Source organism: Python bivittatus, unplaced genomic scaffold (assembly GCF_059951505.1).
Source record: "Python bivittatus isolate LINGU-HERP-01145 unplaced genomic scaffold, Pbiv_v1 ctg000330_np1212, whole genome shotgun sequence".
Classification (NCBI taxonomy): Eukaryota; Metazoa; Chordata; class Lepidosauria; order Squamata; family Pythonidae; genus Python; species Python bivittatus.
Window position 1 is genome coordinate 15,795,631 of NW_028277058.1, and position 20,678 is coordinate 15,816,308.

At 39.8% G+C, this 20,678-nt stretch overlaps 1 protein-coding gene across 3 annotated transcripts in view; it reads left to right on the top strand.

The window, feature by feature from the left end:
• The window catches only part of TMEM117 (transmembrane protein 117), a 215,539-nt gene that overhangs the window by 2,710 nt on the left and 192,151 nt on the right, over nt 1–20,678 (top strand). The window contains exons 1-2 of one of the 3 annotated variants that reach the window (XM_088141753.1): nt 8,028–8,233; nt 12,709–13,003. The exons of 1 other annotated variant lie outside the window; for it this stretch is intronic. In XM_088141753.1, coding sequence (XP_087997879.1) covers nt 12,727–13,003 — 277 coding nt within the window. In that variant the 5' untranslated portion in view covers nt 8,028–8,233; nt 12,709–12,726. Of the gene's footprint in view, nt 1–8,027; nt 8,234–12,708; nt 13,004–20,678 lie in introns of those variants that run through there. One more of the 3 variants, XM_088141752.1, reaches the window with a different exon arrangement.

Consider the following 20,678-nt stretch of genomic DNA (forward strand, 5'->3'; position numbering starts at 1 on the left):
TTGGTAGGTTTCAACTTTACTTTTTGACAAGAAAGGCATCAAGACAGCTATAGCCTCTAGTCCAGTGTTTCTCAAGCTTGGGAACTTTAAGATATGTGGACTTCAACCCCAGACTTCCCTAGGTTGGCATGCTGGCTGGGGGATTCTGGGAGTTGAAGTCCACACACATCCTTAAATTCCCAAAGTTTAAAAACACTGATCTATACAATTCAACCACAAAATTTAAAATAAAAGTAACTACAGTAAAACATAAAAATCTCATAAAAAGCACCAGCAACAGAAGTGACATGGCAGAAGGCAAGAAGTCATACATCTTCTTCAGTTTGTCTTTTCTGAGCTATCTTCCACCCTCCTCCATATTCCTCTGAATGAGAGGGCAGAGATTTATAGGCAATATGGCTTGTCCCAAAACAACTTGAGCTATCCTGCTGCCTACAGTATGTTCTAGTGAAGATGCTTATCCCAGGACTAGCTGGGGTGTGAGATTCGACCATCAATGTAGATGGTTTCTGTAATGAGGACATTGGGCCACACCGAACAGTAGAATTAAATGCATGGACAAAAAAGAATAAAACTTACCAACCAGAGTTTCAGGTCCTGGGGGTTTGGAGTTCCTGGCTTGATGCCTGGGAAAACCTCTGCTGGTGCTTATCAAGCTAATGCACCTGATTTTTAAATATATTGTATGGGAAGCTGGCCAACTACAAATAGAACATCAGCCTCCAACATTGTTTTTATTTCCATAAATACCTCTGAAGTCCCTGTGAATCTCATGTATTCTTAGAAAACAAAAATGGCAAGTGGCTGCAGACCAGCACTTCCTTTGCCTTTTGATTTGGCAATGCAAACCAGGATGGTGAGAGTCTATGAAGTCTACAAAGTATTACACTGGTGATTAAACTTTATGAATAACAGCTTTATTCAATTTTGTCGCAGCAGAGTACAGCATATTGCTTAAACTATAATTGTCTGCAGAACAGAGTTTATTCTTGGATTTCTACTTAGGGATTAAAATTACCTTTTCCATACATTTTTAAACGGTGTTATGATTAGAGTCACAGAACTGGTTTGATCTTGCAAAAGGTATCTTCACAATCACTGACTCATTTTGAAGCTTGGCTTTGACTAGAGCAGTGTTTCTCAACCTTAGCAAGTTTAAGTTGTCTGGACTTTAATTCCCAGAATTCCCCAGCCAGCATTCTGGGAGTTAAAGTCCAGACATCTTAAAGTTGCCGAGGTTGAGAAACACTGGACCAGAGGCTACAGGGAGCTGAATAATATCCAAAAGCCTATTGAAGTTGAATGGAATTTTTAAAAAAGGTAGTCAAGAGGATGATTGCAGGCACAAAAGCTTTGGGGAGAGACCCAAAGTGTACGGTGTTAACCCTTCGAAGTAGTCCAGACAAGAAGCACAACCATGAATACCAACTCTATCTTTATTGTAAGGTTACATTAACAGAATCTTGCAAGACTGAAAGTATTTCTCCCTTCCTTTCCTTTTACTCTCTGGAAAACTAGGGAGGGTCCCTTCTGAAATGCTTCCCATGCCTCCTTTCCTTCTGTAGGCTGAGAAATCTTTTACATGTTGGTTGTGCAGTCTGCGGCTCTTCCTCCTGTCTCCCAAGGTCATTCACATATACCATTACAAAGGTAAAACCTCATTGGCAGACTTCTGTTATAATGATAAGCTCCTAGTTTGTCTAGCTTTGGGATTCTTGGCACTTCTGTCCAGAACTTCTCCTTTCAGTTAAACTTTAGAAAAATAGATTTTGGGCACAAATTCAATATAGGCATCATGTTTAAGGAGTGCACATTCCAAGTTGTGCACCTGATCTATGATGGATCATGAAGTTACCATTTGAGTAATACTTGCTTTAGGGTACTTTTTTTTTTAAAAAAAAAAATGAGTTTCAGTTTATTAGCTCCTTTTAGTTCCTTTCCAACCAAAGCACCTGTCAAGGGCATCCACTTCCATTCTTAGATTAGACAGAAAGAAGAAAGATCTGAATGTCATTTGTATACCAATAGTATCTCAGACTGAAACCCTGAACAAACCCTCACCGTGTGTCAGGTTCAGCCCAAAGAACTCCAGAGACAATGCAAATACAGTTCTGTTGCGTTTATTAGCTACAACTTCCAGACAGAAAGTCTGGGGAGATTGATGTCAGGTTCAGCCCAAAGAACTCCAGAGACAATGCAAAATTGCCCCTTTATTCTATCAGAAATGAAGTGACTCTCCTTTATTCTAAGCCATTTTCTTTTTGTCATTCTCCTGATCCTCACATAAGTTCTCTCTCTCTTTCTATTTACATAAAATTTACAAAAAAACTTAAGTCATGGCTGTGTCAGGTTCAGCCCAAAGAACTCCAAGAGACAATGCAAATACATTTCTGTTGCGTTTATTAGCTACAACCTCCAGACAGAAAATCTCCCGAGACTGAACCCTAGTTCCCAAGCCAGCCAGCCACAACACCGTGAATTCCTTAGGGAGGTGCCAGCCTCATCTTCTTGAACTTCCCATGCTCCTGTTGGGGGCTAAGAACATGCTTATCTCTCTGAGCCTGGCCTTCATAAGTCCATTCCATCACACCGTGGTTTCATATAAATAGAAGAGAGAGAAAAAGTGAAGAATGCTATTGGACCCCATATCACTTGGGTGTGTACATGTACTTAAAGATGGGAAGGCTTATACTGTATGATACTGCTAAGATTTTAGTTCTGTTCTGATCAGGCTAAAATTGCTTCAAGGAAAGTAAATGCTAACCAATGCAGCCTGTTATTTTATGATGCTCCATGAGGTCAAGAGTGCTGTACCTGTGTTGGCTCCCTGAATGATTTGAACATTGAAAAAACAAAGTTCTGTATTGCATGGAGAATTGTATATCCAGTTCCTGCTAGCAGTCAAACACAGGTTGCCAGGCAACAGGGAAACCAGAGCTAGCATGTTACCTTACTCCAGTGTTTCTCAGCCTTGGCGACTTTAAGATGCGTGGACTTCAACTGCCAGAATTCCCCGTGGAGAAAGTCCACGTGTCTTAAAGTCGCCAAGGTTGAGAAACACTGCCTGCCTCTCTCAAGAGTATGCAGTTGTATGCCTGAATAAGGCTGATACAAGTTCAGAAACTGGTACCTGTAATGGTTTCCTTTCCTTTCCCTATTATTTACCCTTTTGTATCAGTAAGTGTGCATACTCAATTGTGAGCCTGCAAGTAAGGTCTTATTTAAATTTCTGTGCATTAATTGCAGATGCCTAACACTAAATAATTCTACCTTATCAGTTTTTTTTTAAATGTATTGAGACATAATGTAATGAGAGAACTTTAGCCTAGCAGATTCACATTGGTGAGATTTTGGAATAGAGAAACTGAAGATGTATGTATGTATGTCATTTCATGACATGGGCGGTGACAAACTTGATAAATAAATAAATAAAATAAAAATGCATGTATGTAACAAATTTAAATGGCCACCCATCTTAATCAAATAACTCTTAAGTGGATTAACAAGTATATAAACAGAAACTTATGTAAAAGAATAATAGGAAAAAAAATAAGAGATATCAAAAAAAAAATAAACACAGTCAACACAGGGCAAAGCACAAACCAGGTTCCACTAACATCTTAACCATGAAGCCTGAGGGAAGAGAGCTTTTAAGGTCTTCCAAAAGGCCAACAGGGTTGGAGCCATCCTAACCTTGGGAGAGACTGATTTGCAGGGCAGGTGGTACAACAGAGAAGACTTGCCTCTTAGGTTCATAAGATGACAGCTGGAGCACGTCCACTCTGCTAGAATCTGATTGGACAGGCAGAAACCACCATGCCAGGTAGGGCTTTATAAGCCAGCACCTTGAATTGCACCTGGAAACCTGCTTACTCCAAGCAGCTCATGTAGCAGTGGTATTACATGGACATAACTGTGGTGCATGTAAAACCTGACTGTGTCACTATATTCTGGATTAGCAGAAGATTCCAAACACTACTCAATGACTCCCCATGTGGACCACATTGCAGTAGTCCAGCTGGGAAGTGACTGAGGCATGAGCTTCCCAATTCAGAAACTGGAGGAATTAGTGTACAGGAGGAATTTGGACAAATACACTCCTGGCCAGGGCTGCCATCAGCTCCTTGAGCAGGAGCTATTAATTTAGGGGAAAAAACCAGATTCTGGACCAACTTGGTCTGGGGGAATAGCATCCCATCCAGAATTAGCAATGGAAGCTCTCCAGATTTTGGGGGAACTAAAACCCATAGCCACCCCGTCTTGGTAGGATTGAGTTAGTGCCTCTTCCCCATCCAGATCCTCACAGCTTCTAGGTACAAGGAAGGAACAGCATCACTTGGGTGGTGAGGACAGAAATATATAAGGGAATATTTTCAGTATAATGATGAGAATGGCCTCATTCAGTGGCTTCATGTAGACGTTAAATAGGAATGGGGAGAGAGTCAAACCTTGTGGCACCCTGAAATTGGGCCTAAGGCTAGGCTCTCCCCTGCTGCAAACACCAATTGGAACTAGTCTTGGAGGAAGGAGGAGAACCAGCAAAGAAAGTGCCTCCCATTCCAACCCCCCGAAGCAGTCAGAGGGATACCATTATTCATGGTATCAAAAGTTGCTGAGAAATCAAGGAGAACAAGGATGAAGACACCAACAGAGATTCAACAGAAATTTCAGAGATTCAGGGAGTTTTCTCTCCCCACAGGAGGGAAAAGGCTTAAGTGTTCCAAGGCCCTTATAAAAATCTAATGAGAAAGCAAAACATTATACCTTGTGGTTACTACTTTATTTGTATTTCCAGAATGGTACCATATTAATTTGTTGCAGCAAAAAGGAAGACTGCTGTAGCATCATATGGCATAAGCTTTCATTGTTACAGTTCAATTCATCAGAACTGTAACATCACTCTCTCTCTCTCTCACACACACACACACACACACAAAACCATGAGTTATATAACACCATTTAACAAGAGCTCTCTAGTGCATTCTGTAGATGATAATGGGCCATTCTCTATCAGGAAAGTACAGATGATCTGATTTCAGAAAATGCATTGTGAAATATAATGGTGGATAGTTTGAGTTTACTGTTATTTACTGCTATTGTTACAGTGAGACTAAATAGTAAAATACAGACCTATTTTATTTTGAGTCACATTTATGGTGTTTTAGTGTTATATGATTGTTTGGTTCTCTCTCTTTCTCTCTCCCTCTCTCTCTCTATATATATATAACTTGTGGCTTGGCACTTTGTGGAATTGCATTTATTGGGGGACTATTCCATATTATGCATTGATTTGTCAAGCTTCACTGGACCTCATTCCTTCACTACCATGTCTATATATACTTATATGTTGAATTACAACCTAAATTGATACTTCATATATCAGATAAGGCACAATTCTGTCCATGAAACTCTAACCAATAATAATGCTTTTATTAATGCCTCAAGTACCCAAATATTCTTTGCTAAACAAATACTGCAATGTGTGTTTAAATCATGTATGCATATTATGGTATTGTCTTTCCTGAAGAGAAGAGTGTGTTCTAGAGTTACTGGGCAGCAATTTACTTGCTTCTGTAAATTTCTGATGGTGACATAATTCAACAGACAATTCAATAGAGGAAACTCTAGCAATAAAAGTAGAATGCAGTATAAAGTTCTGGGAGGACATAGCTGATAGCTTCCTGATAATATCTTCAGTTGTGAACCTTCTACAAGGATGCTGTTTGCTAAAGGTAAATTATAGGAAATTTCTGTTACACTTTTATCCTAAAGTGATTTTTTTTTATGATCCACATGGGCATTTCATCACTGAGGTCATTTCTACATGACTGATTAATAGCATCTTCTAGAGTAATCCAACCATCTTTGTGCCCAAAGAACAGTAATGTGGACAGGCTTTATATTACTTCAACAACGGCTGGATGATACTCTGAAGATCCTATAAGTCACTAGTGTGGAAACGACTTGAGCTACAAATAGCTCTATGATATAAAGCTCCTTGGGTTAAATATCAGTTCAGGCATTAATTTAGTAGCTAGGTTTTGGCAATCTGACCTTCCCTCAGCGTCAGCCGTATAACTTTGAATAACTGAAGGTGCCAACTATTATTACATAGTTATCATTTGGTGTAGTTCAGGTAAGAGCAGGGAAAGAGCAAGAAAATGGGAGGGATGGTTAATTTAAACTGAAGCCTAGTGCTTTGTGGAACTGAGAATTGACAAAGTTTTTTCCCCCCTTAAACTACCAAAAAAAAAAGTTTATCACATTGATGTAACCCTAATTATGTTTACTCAGAAGTAATTCAACTGTGTTCAGATTTGAGTATATTGTCTAATGGTGCATGATAATCAGAAAGAACGGATTTCCCTTATATAGAGTAGACTCTGACTAAGGCCAGAGGTTGCTAACATGTTGGGGGCAGTAAGTACATTTGCGATCTGTACCATAATTGTTTTCTATTTTTTTCATACATTAATTTGTATGCTGCTTTCTCCTAAGTTTTCTGGTGGCTCACAATAAAACGCTTGCTGGGTTCATGCACACTAAATGATAGGCTAAGTTATGATTCAGTGTGTTATGGCAATATAGTCAGCATCATGTAGTGGTTATAGGAATGGATTTGAGTTGGGGGACCTGGCAAATTTGCATGGCACAATCTGGCAATTCCAATCTTCTGCCTAGTCCCTAAAATACTGTCTTCATCTTATCCCCAACCTGTGACAGAATTAGGCTTAAGCCACTACGAGCTGTCTTGGTATAAAAATAACATTTTGTCCCTTATTCTAACATCATTAAAGGACAATATAAAATATTTTACACTTTGCCCCTCATTACCATAGAGATGAAAGCAGGTGTTCACATACATGGTTTCAGGAATACTGGAAGACATGGGAACACTGTGGTCACCAGTCATAGGTAAGAGAGGGGGCCGCTCAGCAGATAGTTGGTTTCAACTCTTCCGCTCTGCTGGACCTAGCCAGTTGCACTAGGAGTCCACAGTAGCAAACCTGCCCCCAGTTTTGCCATAATTTATCTGAAATTATTTTAACTTCAGTGCCCAAAAGGGCAGTGTACAGATTGAGTCTGAAGTGAAGCCCAACCCATTCCTGCTGCATTGCCCAGACTGACCACTGGTTCTGCTGAGACCAGAGGCAGTAGAACCATAGGAGAAAGCCAGCCCCCCTGCCCATAATGACTGGGAGACTCAAAATGTGGCCAGCCCTTCAGCCAAGGCTAGGAAACAGATGCCACGAAGGCAGAATGGGACTGCTTGACAGCAAATGTTTTGACAAAGTTGTTTTGTGCCTATGCCAGGAGGGGTGGAGAACCCTATACTTTGTAGTGGAGAAAGGTATGAAATTCACATCCTTGCTTAGCTATGAAGCTCCCTGGATAATGTTGGCCCAGTTATCCATCGTCCTACCTCACAGGGCTCTCGTGTGATTAAAGGACGACTGTTATTCCAGACATTCAGTTCCTTGCCTGAAAATGCAGTGTGGGAATGATGTGTGGGTTTCTGAGACCGGGAGGTGCAAGAGGCCAAAATAAACAATTCAGCCTGCACGAGGAGGAGAAAAGCGATCTTGGAAAATCTGGACCTGCCGTTTGCAAGCCCAGATCGGTTCTTTGGCTAAGGACCCGAGATCTCCAACTGTATTTCTCTCGTCCCTTGGACATCAACCTTGTAGCTCCTTCCAGATTCCTCTCCCCGCAATTTGTTACTTGCGTTGAGGCCTGGAAGAGAGAAAGGAGCAGCGTTCGCCTGCGGGCGCTCTCGATTGCAGTCGTAGCCGGCCCAGGCGCAGCTTCTCGTCCTTCTCCCTCGTCGAGAAGGAAGCGCGGCCGGATCCGTAGATGCAAGCGGGGGAAACCTGCTAAGGTCACTCTCGCCAATCTGGGGCTTAGGGAAGAGCGTGGGCTGCTGAGGGGTTAATGTAATATTCAGAAGAGGTGGGAGTTGCTTTCTGTGTCGCGGCAAAGTCTTGCCGGATACAAACGGCAAGGAGGATCCATCTCAGTCCGAGAACAAAACGCGTTTGCCGGCTCGGGTGGGGTGAGTAAAACACGTCGTCTCCGCGAAGAGCGCCTCCGCCTCCTCCAGCCCCAGCCCGGCGTGTGCGCGCTGTTTGGCCTCGTTTGATTCCCGCCGTGACTTGGCTTTTCTTTATTAAGCATTTAAAAGGCAGCGCTAATATCAGTTCAGAGTGCCGGGGGATTGCGTCCTTTAAGCCGGGTAAGAGGTTTGGGAGACCAGCGCGAATAGCCGGTGCCGAGAGAAAGGCGCTCTGCACACGCTCGCGCCTGAATTCTAGGGCTGAAAACTGCTGCCCGGTGGAATTAAATGCAGGGGATATGTAAGCGGGGAGGTAGCTCACGAGGTTGTACCTCCTTAGTGTCCAAGGGAATGGCCCCTGAGTTTGGCTAGCCCGTCTGTGCTGCGCACCCAGGAAAAATGGGGGAAGGACACGTGTTCTGGCAGAGGAGACTCGGAAGGCAGAAAGAGGCTCTTATTCCTCCTCACATGGATTTCGAAGACCCACTGTTTTGGCCTTGTGGAGAGCAATTATGTCCTTTAAAATTACTAGCCTACATTGTTGTATAAGGGAATTCTGAATTCCTCGAGATTACAGCTAGAACTAGATGCATAGGAATACATTTAGTCCTTTCAACATTTCTTTGGCTCCTGATCTTTTTTTTTTATCCCTCCAAATTGAGAGGCTCAGACAGAAAGCTTAGAGTGTACCTCCACCCTCCATGCCATTATCATCTCAGCTGTTTTATGTGCTAGCTGTGATGCAATGGCACTTGTCACCTCTTTGTTTTCAGTGGCACCTTATTCTTGCTTGGCATGATCTGGAATTAACACTAGGCTGCCAGGCTAAGGTGTGGTACATTCTTGTTACCTAGTCTTTCACTATTTTTCTTTTTTAGAAAACCCTTTTTGTTAATAGAAGGTTTGGATTTGCAATGAACAACTTTGCTATTTTTTTTCCATTTTATAGGAGTGCTTGCTTGTGTATTGTATGCTGAGTGTGAGCGCCAGCAGTTTTGTGTATGGTTTTGTATAGGAGTAGAGTCACAACAGGAGCAGAAGTTGTATTTCATAATGCTTAAGAAGCTGCCTTGGGTTTCTCTGTTCAAATCTGACATTAGAAGTTACGTTAGTTATTCATGTGCAATAGAGGTATAGTATTGTTCTACATTACACTTTTTTAACAGTCCCACCCAGTAAAGGGCATAAAGTACACTATTTAAAAGTCCTCCATAGTTCATATTCTGCCTCACTGTCATATTGGGGTCTATAATCCTTCTGAGGAATTACAGTACTTAATTGAAATGGGTGAAAAGACTCATGTTAGTAATATGAGTTTTTGTTTGCCTAGTAAAAGTTTTGAAGTAGGGCTTTTCTGCCATTTAGTACTGATGCTTCAAAACCTTTTCTCTTAACAATCTCTCTTAACGGTTCAGCTCTTTCAGACATTCACAGAAAAACTATGTGAAGTAATTCTGTTGATCTAACAAAGTTATCCATAATAATGATATAAATTCCTGAACATTGTGCTCTTCAGATGGGTTGTGACTATCAGGGCGTGTTGGCATGCAAGATGCCCTCGTACAAAAGTCTACCTACTGCCTCCCAAAATGCTTACTTTTTAAATATTCAAAACATTGTATCTCTTTCTTGGACATTCTATTTCTATATAAAGGTCCTGTGTGGCTTTTGATATTTTTTTTTTAACTTGCAAAATGTGCTCCCCCAACATGTGGCAATCTTGTGAGGTGCACAGTTTGCACACTGGGTTGTGGCAGAACTAGTGGCTACAATTCCCAGAATTCCTGGTCAGCATAGTTTTTGAGAACCAGCTTCTAGAAAGTTGATGTAGATCTCTTTCAGAAACACGATGGTTCAATTTTAAAGTAATTTCTTTGAGGTGATTAATTGTCCACATGCTTTCCAAAGATGCTCCCACAGTGGCAAATTTTGGCTGCAGAGATTTATAAAGAGCTATGTTTCCCAAGGTGTCACTTATCACTAAATAAATATTTGCCAAAAACTTTCAGACATTTAAATCTTGTATTTATAGTTACTGCAACTCTGGCACAATTATACTGCACAATTACTGTTTGGATTGTCTCACAGCATTTTTCTTAAAAGAAGGATTGGTGCACTTACTGACACCATCCCTGGAAAAGGGCCTGAGAATCATTGCTTTTTTCTTTTTATGAATACAAAATTAAGCTACAGTATGAATTGTATGCTTTAGATGGAAAACACAATTTGCTTAGTGCTTAGTTCTAAATACCTTTGAGAGCCAGTTTGGTGTAGTAGTTAAGGCATCAGGCCAGAAACTGGGAGACCGTGAGTTCTAGTCCTGCCTTAGGCATGAAAGCTGGATGGGTGACCCATCACTTTCTCTCAGCCCTAGGAAGTTGGCAAGGGCAAACACTTCTGAAAAATCATGCCAAGAAAACTGCAGGGACTTGTCCAGGCAGTCTCCAAGAATTGGACACGATTGAACAGATTTTTTTTTAAAAAAATAACGAAATTCATATTTCCCAGAATATATCAGAATATATTAGATCAGAGTCTTAATAATACTTGTATGGAAATCTTTGGAATTTCATTGACCTTAGGATGCCCAAAGTCATTTTGTAAATTGACAGCATTCCTGTGTATATTCTATCTGCTAATACTGAGCCCTGACTTATGCATTCTGACATTGGATCTCTAAAAAAAATATTTCCCAGCCCAGCCAACTAAGCTTCCTCCCTTGGACCAATAATAAGAAATATACCTTTACCTTTCCTGCCATCAGAGATGGTGATTGTAACCAATGTAGACAGCTCTAAACCTGGACCAGAAAATTCATGTAGGATGGAGTTATCAGTGGCTACAGTCTTAAGACTGAATCACCAGGAGTAGATAATAAATTCCATCTGCCAAAGAGCATCAGAGGAATAGGACTGTTATTCTCCTGTGCATTCCTGAACAATTCTGATTATGCACATTTTGATGTGTGCTGTACTATATGTGCTTTTGGTCTCATGCAGAAGAGTACTTATGTTCTGCTTAAAGACCGGGTTTGGACCTGTGCTCTTTTTAATGGAAATTACATTATAACATCACCCTTTTCTTTGCCTGTAATTTGTTATGTGGGAAACAGTTCACTGTAGGAAATAGTTGAACCCTGTGTACAGATTACAACCCATGGTAGTTTAACACCATGCTTTGCTATATGTGCGGTTGTGATGGTTGGTCCCTCCCTCCTTCCCTCCCTCCCTCCCTCCTTCCCTCCCTCCCTCCTTCCCTCCTTCCCTCCCTTCCTTCCTTCCTTCCTTCCTTCCTTCCTTCCTTCCTTCCTTCCTTCCTTCCTTCCTTCCTTCCTAAATTTATATAGCTGCCCATCTAACATATGTGACTCTGAGAGGTGTACAAAGTTAAAAAACACAAAAACAATACTAGAAAATAACCAAGAACATAACAGAAATAATGTTAAAAATCATTTGAAGTTTTTAAAAAACTTTAAAAACCATACCTCCCCACCCCACTCCACCCCCAATAATCTACAGAAGAGCACACTTAATTTCCCTAGCAATACAGCCATTTGGCAGGGTCCATACCTATGTTACTAGATCCCCTGGCCAAATACATCACACATGTAGCCTTTTCACCACAAAATACTGCATGTAGAGTTGTTTTTTGGGTAGCAAAAGTTGGGTTGTAGTTAGTTGATGTCAAGGTGCATTCACATTCTCTCAGGCTTTCCAGCAACTTAATTGCTATTTGCTTAGACTATATTTGTATTTTATGGCACTTTATGACTTGTCGTGATTTTCTACTAACAGCTGTGAGGATCTCAGGGCTGAAATGTGGTCTGTATGTCTAAGTAAAAATAGAGTTGAGGTATGAGGAAGTGATTATAGTTGGAACTCTTTTGTGTAACTGTTCCATTTCTTTTTTAATTTGTTGTTGTTGTTGAAAAGTGAAAACAAGCACTACAAAGAAAAAGAGTTAAAAAGAAAACTAAACCCCCCCCAAAAGGGAAGAATAATAATTGAGAATGTGTACACATAGGTATGTGTAATCTGATACATTTTACACATCCATATTCAATATATTTATTTCTATCCTAAATGACACTTGTACGAATAAGTGTAGTCTATTAGCTAATTATTAACATAACCAATGGCAATCAAATTTGACTCAATTTGTCTTCCATTATAGAAGTTTTTGAAAGGGCTTTATTAACAAAAAGGAATTGAATGATCATGTCATCTTAGTTCTCAGTATTAATTTGAAAATGAGGCTTTGCAGAAGTCAAATGCTATCTTGCGAGAGAAATGCTTCTTGCATCATAGTAAGTTTTTTTGGCTTCTAGGCAAGATTGCAGCAGCTAGTAGGGATCACTTTTTAATACATATGCATGCCAGTTTGGTGTAGTGGTTAAGGCATCAGGCTAGGTCACCAGCTGTATGACCTTGGGCCAGTCACTTTCTCTCTCTCTATTCCTACTAGCATGGGTTTGGCCAGGACGTGGGAGCAACAATGTGTTTAATCATCATTTGGGGAGAAATCAGGTTGAAACAGACAGCTGGTTCTGAGGCCTGCTAAAGGAAAATGGGGTTGGGAAAAGAGAAGGAAATGAATATAGCTTCCTGAGTTTAAGAATATAATGGAATATTCCCATGCTTTGTTTCTGTATGCAGGAACTGAAGCATTTGAGAATGGAAAAAGACTTCCGCTACTACTTCCAGCATCCCTGGTCTCGCTTAATTGTGGCCTACCTAGTGATCTTCTTTAATTTTTTAATATTTGCTGAGGATCCAGTATCCCACAGCCGAACGGAAGCAAATGTCATTGTTGTTGGAAACTGCTTTTCCTTCATAGCAAATAAATACCCTGACGGAGGTGGTTGGAAGTTTTTAAAAGTGTCCTTGTGGCTACTTGCCATCCTCACGGGGCTTATAACTGGCAAGTTTCTTTTCCATCAGCGTCTGTTTGGTAAGTGCCAAAATGTGCTTAAAGCATTTCTGTGATGTTGCTATTTAACACTTTTATGTTAAATAAAAATGCAGCAGAGTCCTTGATGGTTCAGCGGAATATACTGCACTATAGAACTTAATCTGTTTGAATGATGGTAATAATAATATCTAATTATTAATATCCCATTTTTCTACCTATGTTGTTCACAGTGTACTGAAGAGAGCATTAACTTTTTTTGCCTTGTTGGTTTTCTACCATCTGGAATTTCTGTCTTGTGACCGGTGTCAAGACATTGGAGTGTTTATCAGGGTCATCTCATTCCAAATGTGTGGCTCATTTCCTTGTGTGACTGTGTTGTTAGTCAGCAAGAGTCTTTAAATAAAGTCTTCCATACTGTGTTCCTGAGACAGCCTTCCAAGGTACGTTGGCTGGATTATTTTCCTGCTTCTAGTATCAGTTCCATCATTGAGGTGGGAACGTGACATCTGATCTCCTTCCCTCCCTTACCATTAGTATTTCAAGGTTGGCTGCTTATAATGACTAAATGTGAGAGTATCCAAAAAGGAATCTGGGAAGGGTTAGCTGGGAAACTCGTGGAAAAGCTTGGGAACAGCAAACTCCTAAGACACCTTCAACCTATCTCCATGTCAACAAATCTGTATGATATTTAGGTGAGCCATTTTGTTGGATTACATGTTTTTCCTTTCCTGGTTTGTTCTCTGTGTGTGTGTTTTAAGTAAGCATGGGTCCAGAAGAGAATGGAGATGTGCAGATATCTCTCCTTCATTTCCAAGAATTTAGATTCAATAGAGGGTTCAGGTTTTGAGGGTAGGATTGCTCAAAAAAGCTTTTTTTTTTCCTATACGCATTGGTAGAATTTTTTTCGATTGGGTGGTATAAAGTTTATGATAAAATCATGCTCTCTGTTTTTAGGTAAAGCAACACATATTCCATATGTGGCAAAGCATGTAGAATGTATTTAACCTATAACTAGGCAACTACAGGTAGTCCTTGTTTAGTGAACATTTGCAGTTACGACAGTGATGAAAAAGTAACTTTGCAACCAGTCCTCACATATTTGACCTTTGCAGGTTGGTAAAGCAAAGGAAAGCTGAAGTAAAATCATAAAATCATGATGTTTCACTTAGTGACCACTTTACTTAATGACCAAGCTGCCATTCCCAATTGTGATTGCTAAATGAGGACTACCTGTATAAGTAAATCAAACTGGATCACAAATAAACTTTATACACTGCACGCCTGATTTTCCCAACTCCCTCCTGTTTCTTAGTTTCACTTAAGCCGGTATGTCATCTGAAAAGAGAGAACTATCCTGAGTTTCATGTCATTATGCAAGCCCTGGCCTGCAACAAAAATGGCAATCGTCCAGGCTAGTGCCAGGCATAGAAATGGCATAGAAACTATTCTAAACAACAACACTAATAATGTGAAGACTGTAAATAACACCGCTCCGATACAATTTTTCCAGGCCTGTGCACCAAGAAGTATTTTGCAAGAGCTAGTAAGAAGATCCAAGCCTTGCCATATGAGAGCTCTAGATCAGCTAAATTATAATTCTGCTATAAATGTACTGGACCTTTCTGTGTCCAGTATTAAGTTTCAATTTAGCATTTGAACTTATCTCATGGAGTATTCATATATTTGATCTTAGAAATATTATTATCTCCTGAGGCCTCAGTGAATCAATGTATCTTTATAATATATTTAAATACATTCAAAACATTTCTTTTGGCTGGAGAGAAGAGCTAATGATCAAAGGACTACTTTGCCTGCCTTCCTTTATATTTTCTCCACTTTTTCTGAGATGTTCAAGGCACTTTATGTGAGGCATTATAGCAAATATGTGATAGGTTTCTACACTGTGTTGATTTATTTTATACTACTTCATATTTTCTTTAAGTTCCTGCTTATCTCATCAGTGATTGTGCATAGCCACCTCATCTTATGTTTGCCTCTTTCTCAAATGCCTTCCATTTTTCCAAGCATCAAGGTCATCTCCACTGACTGTTGATGTTGCATTATATGTACAAACCATTAAAGCTTTAGTTTCATTATTACTGCTTCCAGTATGGTTTTACACAATCTAGTATTGAATTATTTGTTGCATATGTGGTTCAAGGGATTCTCAAAAATTTTCTGCAGCACCGTAATTCAAAAGCAACTATTTTTCTTTGTTTGGCGTTTCTGATAATCCAGCTTTCACAGCCACATTATACCTGGAAAAACCATGGCCTTGACAACATGAATTGTTGCTGACAGCGTAGTGTCTCTGTACTTTTAATATTTTGTCTTCCTTCCAAATAGCAGATATGTCTTGATTTCATGGCTACATTCATCACACCTGTGAGCCTAGGCATACAAAAAAGTATTTCTACTTTTCTACCTACAGGTAGTTCTCGCTTAATGATCATTCATTTAACGATGGTCTGGAGTTACAACGGCCTGGGAAAAAGTGTTTTGCAACCTTTTTTACGATGATCATTAAGTGAATCACTGGTCGTTAAGCAAATCACATGGTCATTAAGCAGATCATGTGGCTGTTAAACGAGTTCCAGAAAAAATGTCCATTGGGAAAGCTGGATTCACTTAATGACCATGTGATTCGCTTAATGACAGTCGTGATTTGCTTAGCTGTCATCATTAAAAAGGTCATGAAATCAGCTCCAGTTCGCTTAATGACCAAATCACTTAGCGACCTAAATTCTGCTCCCTATTGTGGTTGGATAGCGAGGACTACCTGCATTAGCATTAAGTTGACACTGCCTGTTGTCATAAACAGACGAGCTTTTGTATTCTCTTTTTTCATTTTCAACAAGAGATTCCATAAGTCTTTCTCACTTACAGCTGTCAGTCATATCAGCATATCTAAGGTTGTTGATCTTTGTCCCAGTAATTTCCAATTTCTATTTCTTCTAGTCGAACATTTTTCATGAAATATTCAGCATGTAATTTAAATAAATAACATATAATATTGTTTCATTGGATCTCTAAACATTGGAAAATCTTGGCATCTATCTACCTAAGTGTCTGCTTATATCTAAACCAGTGACTACTGAAGTGCCCTCATGGGCCACCAATAATCCCCAGATCATAAATTGGGAGCCATTACTATAGATCACAGGAAAACATTTAGACCTTGTCTGAATATCCTTACTGTTAATAGGTTATATTTCTTGCTTACCCAAGAACATGACAAACTAGTTGAAATCAGATTAATTTCAGATAAATTATAATATATGGGGGTCATACATCACATTACGCAATAGTGTGGTTGGCGGGTTTTGTCTTAGCATGTTATATGAATCCATCCATTATGGTTTAGCATTAGGCGTGAACTACAGCTGGTTCCTCCCCCCCAACCCCCCTCCCCAGCAAAACCCAGTAGTTAGAAAACCTGAATGTAGTCTTTCTGTTTCTACAGTACATTCTGAACAGATGTTCTACCCTAGGTTCTTGAGTTGAGATCTTCATCTGCTCTCTCATTATTGGAGATGAATTGAACCTGGGACTTTCTGCATGTAAAGCATGTTTTCTACTGTTGAGCTGTGACCACTCCTTACATATACAGATTGCCATACAGTTCCAAAAATACTTGGAAATTAGCAGAATAGATTCATGGTGCCTTGAACTGTAGCGAAGTTGGGGGCCTGCAGCTTCTTCAGCATTAAACGGGTAAGGGAATATTATTTCTGTCTCTCAAATAAAGTCCTTTCCAAAAAGGCCAAATCCTCAATAGCTGTTTTGATTTGTGTCTCTGGTGTATTTATTCTGCAAAGTGTCATGTGGATCTTTCAGAAGGATGCTCACAAGGATGTTCACAGAGAGATGGGATTAGAGAAATAGCGCACACATATGATGTGGCCCGGGTTTTGTGTTTTCTTAACTTGAGTGCTCTTGGCTTCTTTATCCTGAAAATGTGGCCTGGTGAGATCAATGACTCATGCTGAGAACAACAGGGATCTGAGATATGCCTCATTTGCTTAAAAAATCTTGATAATTTATCCTCTAAGACTGGATATCATGGGAGTCATGATATGACAGCTGCAAGTAAAAGCATTCCAGTGATGCTGTGAAAACGTGTTGTTAGTATGGACAACAGATCTGAGACTATTGAAAATGATGCTTCTTAAAAGACATATTGAAGCAATGAATTGGTAAGATAACTGGTTTTCTTGCAGACTCAGAGCAACCATTCTGCAGTTCTAAGCATGTTCAGTACACCCTATTGATTCAGAGTAAATCTGAATTATGTTCAGTGGTTTTGCTTCCACATAAGTGGAAAAAAGACAACATTTGTATAGGAATGGCTCCTACAGAAAACTCTAAGTAAACATACATGGGATTGTACTGTAGTTACTGTATATGGTCTCCCATAATTTGCTACTAAATTGTATTGCTGTTGCAGAATGTTATTGCTGTATCCCATCCAACTACTAACCTCTCCTTACCTTCCAAGCCCAGACAGGGTCTCCAGATGTTGCCACTCAGCTTTTCTACTTATGGAAAAATAAAAGTTGCAAATGGAGCAGAATGTTGATATTACCAAAATTGATGTGTTTTATTTTACTACCTAGAATGGTTAGGTATCACAAACAAATTTAGCCACCTCACTACTCAAATATAACATCAATTTATTTATCATTTTTGCTTCTACGTTAGATTTATATCCCCTCTTTCTTCCAAGTGCTCAAGGTGACCAGCATGTAGATCTTCCTTCAATTTATGCCCACAGCAGCAACACTATGAAGGTGAGGTGAGGAAGAGGCAAATATGTTGCATGTGACATCATCATGCAAGTGCTGTAACTTATATATTTGTTCTCAGATTGCAAGTATGTAATTGTGACAGTTGCATGATGACATAGTTGCATATACTGTACGTTGTGATTTTGGTGTTATCACAGGTCGCTGCAAACAGTGCTGCACCCCATTATTTAGCCAAGTTTCAAATCAACCTGTAAGGCAGCAGAAGCAACTTCCTCAGAAAGAGGACTTGAATTTCACTTCAGAGATCAATTCTCACATAATTCTTTGGATCTCGGGTGCTAATTTTGCTAATTATTAACAGGTTTGGGATCTATGGCTACTTTTAAAAATAATCATTGAATAAAACAGTTTGCTCTTTGTGTACGCTGGTTTTCCATAGCTGTCTGTTAAGAGTTGATTTAAAAAATCACTGTTTCACCAGAATTATGTTCATTTTTCTCTGAAAAAACCTTTTAACACAGGTATATATCTAGTGATCAGTGTTAACAACTAGGGCACACAAGCACACAATTTGAGCAAAAAGGAATGTAGACTCTTCATTCTGGGATCAAGGTAATGGGAAATTAGTTTTTGTGTTTTCAATAGGGCTGTGTGAATCAGAGGGCTACTTTAAAGTCAATACGAGTCGTTATCTGTGCAAGCAACTGACCCAGGGAAATCCTCAAAACAGTCATGCTGAATCTTTGACAAGATGATGGTTGGGATATCTAATCTTCTAATATGTACTTAAAAAGTTCCCAAGGGGGTGGTTTATCATATCATGGAGCTACCATTTCCTTTTAACAGAATGGAATAGGCAAACTGAAGACACAAATCTATTACCCTCAAACATCTCTTCTTCGATGACTCTTCTTCAAATTATATTTTAGCAGCTGTAGTGTCAGATGTGAAAGAAGAACATGAACAGAGATGTAAAATAAATTTGTGAAGTAGTTTTGGACTTTTCCTCCCTCTCCCACCCCCCCCCTTGGGGGCTAATTACTAATTTAATCAAAGAGAGCAAAGAGAAGAAAAAAAAATACAAGAAAAAAATACAAAAAAATGCAACAACATAAACATATATATACAGTGGGGCAAAAAAGTATTTAGTCAGCCACCAATTATGCAAGTTCTCCCACTTAAAAAGATGAGAGAGGCCTGTAATTTTCATCATAGGTATACCTCAACTATGAGAGAGAAAATGGGGGAAAAAATCCAGAAAATCACATTGTCTTGAGTTTTAAAGAATTTATTTGCAAATCATGGTGGAAAATAAGTATTTGGTCAATATCAAAAGTTCATCTCAATACTTTGTTATATATCCTTTGTTGGCAATGACAGAGGTCAAACGTCTTCTGTAAGTCTTCACAAGGTTTTCACACACACTTGCTGGTATTTTGGCCCATTCCTCCATGCAGATCTCCTCTAGAGCAGTGATGTTTTGGGGCTGTCGCTGGGCAACACAGACTTTCAACTCCCTCCAAAGGTTTTCCATGGGGTTGAGATCTGGAGACTGGCTAGGCCACTCCAGGACCTTGAAATGCTTCTTACGAAGCCACTCCTTTGTTGCCCGGGTGGTGTGTTTGGGATCATTGTCATGCTGAAAGACCCAGCCACATTTCATCTTCAGTGCCCTTGCTGATGGAAGGAGATGTTCACTCAAAATCTCACGATACATGGCCCCATTCATTCTTTCCTTTACACGGATCAGTCGTCCTAGTCCCTTTGCAGAAAAACAGCCCCAAAGCATGATGTTTCCACCCCTATGCTTCACAGTAGGTATGGTGTTCTTTGGATGCAACTCAGCATTCTCTCTCCTCCAAACACGACGAGTTGAGTTTAGACCAAAACGTTCTACTTTGGTTTCATCTGACCATATGACATTCTCCCAATCCTCTTCTGGATCATCCAAATGCTCTCTAGCAAACTTCAGATGGGCCCAGACATGTACTGGCTTAAGCAGGAGGACACGTCTGGCACTGCAGGATTTGAGTCCCTGGCGGCGTAGTGTGTTACTGAAGGTAGCCTTTGTTACTTTGGTCCCAGCTCTCTGCAGGTCATTCACTAGGTCCCCCCATGTGGTTCTGGAATTTTTGCTCACCATTCTTGTGATCATTTTGACCCCACGGGGTGAGATCTTGCATGGAGCCCCAGATCAAGGGAGATTATCAGTGGTCTTGTATGTCTTCCATTTTCTAATTATTGCTCCCACAGTTGATTTCTTCACATCAAGCTGCTTGCCTATTGCAGATTCAGTCTTCCCAGCCTGGTACAGGTCTACAATTTTGTTTCTGGTGTCCTTCAACAGCTCTTTGGTCTTGGCCATAGTGGAGTTTGGAGTGTGACTGAGGTTGTGGACAGGTGTCTTTTATACTGATAACAAGGTCAAACAGGTGCCATTACTACAGGTAACAAGTGGAGGACAGAGGAGCCTCTTAAAGAAGTAGTTACAGGTCTGTGAGAGCCAGACATCTTGCTTGTTTGTAGGTGACCAAATACTTATTTTCCACCATGATTTGCAAATAAATTCTTTAAAAATCAGACAATGTGATTTTCTGGATTTTTTTTCTCATTTTGTCTCTCATAGTTGAGGTATACCTATGATGAAAATTACAGGCCTCTCTCATCTTTTTAAGTGGGAGAACTTGCACAATTGGTGGCTGACTAAATACTTTTTTGCCCCACTGTAATGGCTTCTCATGTATATATAGATACATTTTACATAACAGTTTCAGTACCCAAGCATTCAATCACAGCTGTATGAATATCTTTGAGGCAAATGTTCAAAATATGCTACTGATCATTTACAAATTGAAGGCTCTTTTTTTTTTTTGCTTTATTTATTTAATAAAAACACATGAAAATAAAAGAAAAAAAAACAAAAAAGAAAGAGCAATGCAATATGATACATCAATTACATATATGAA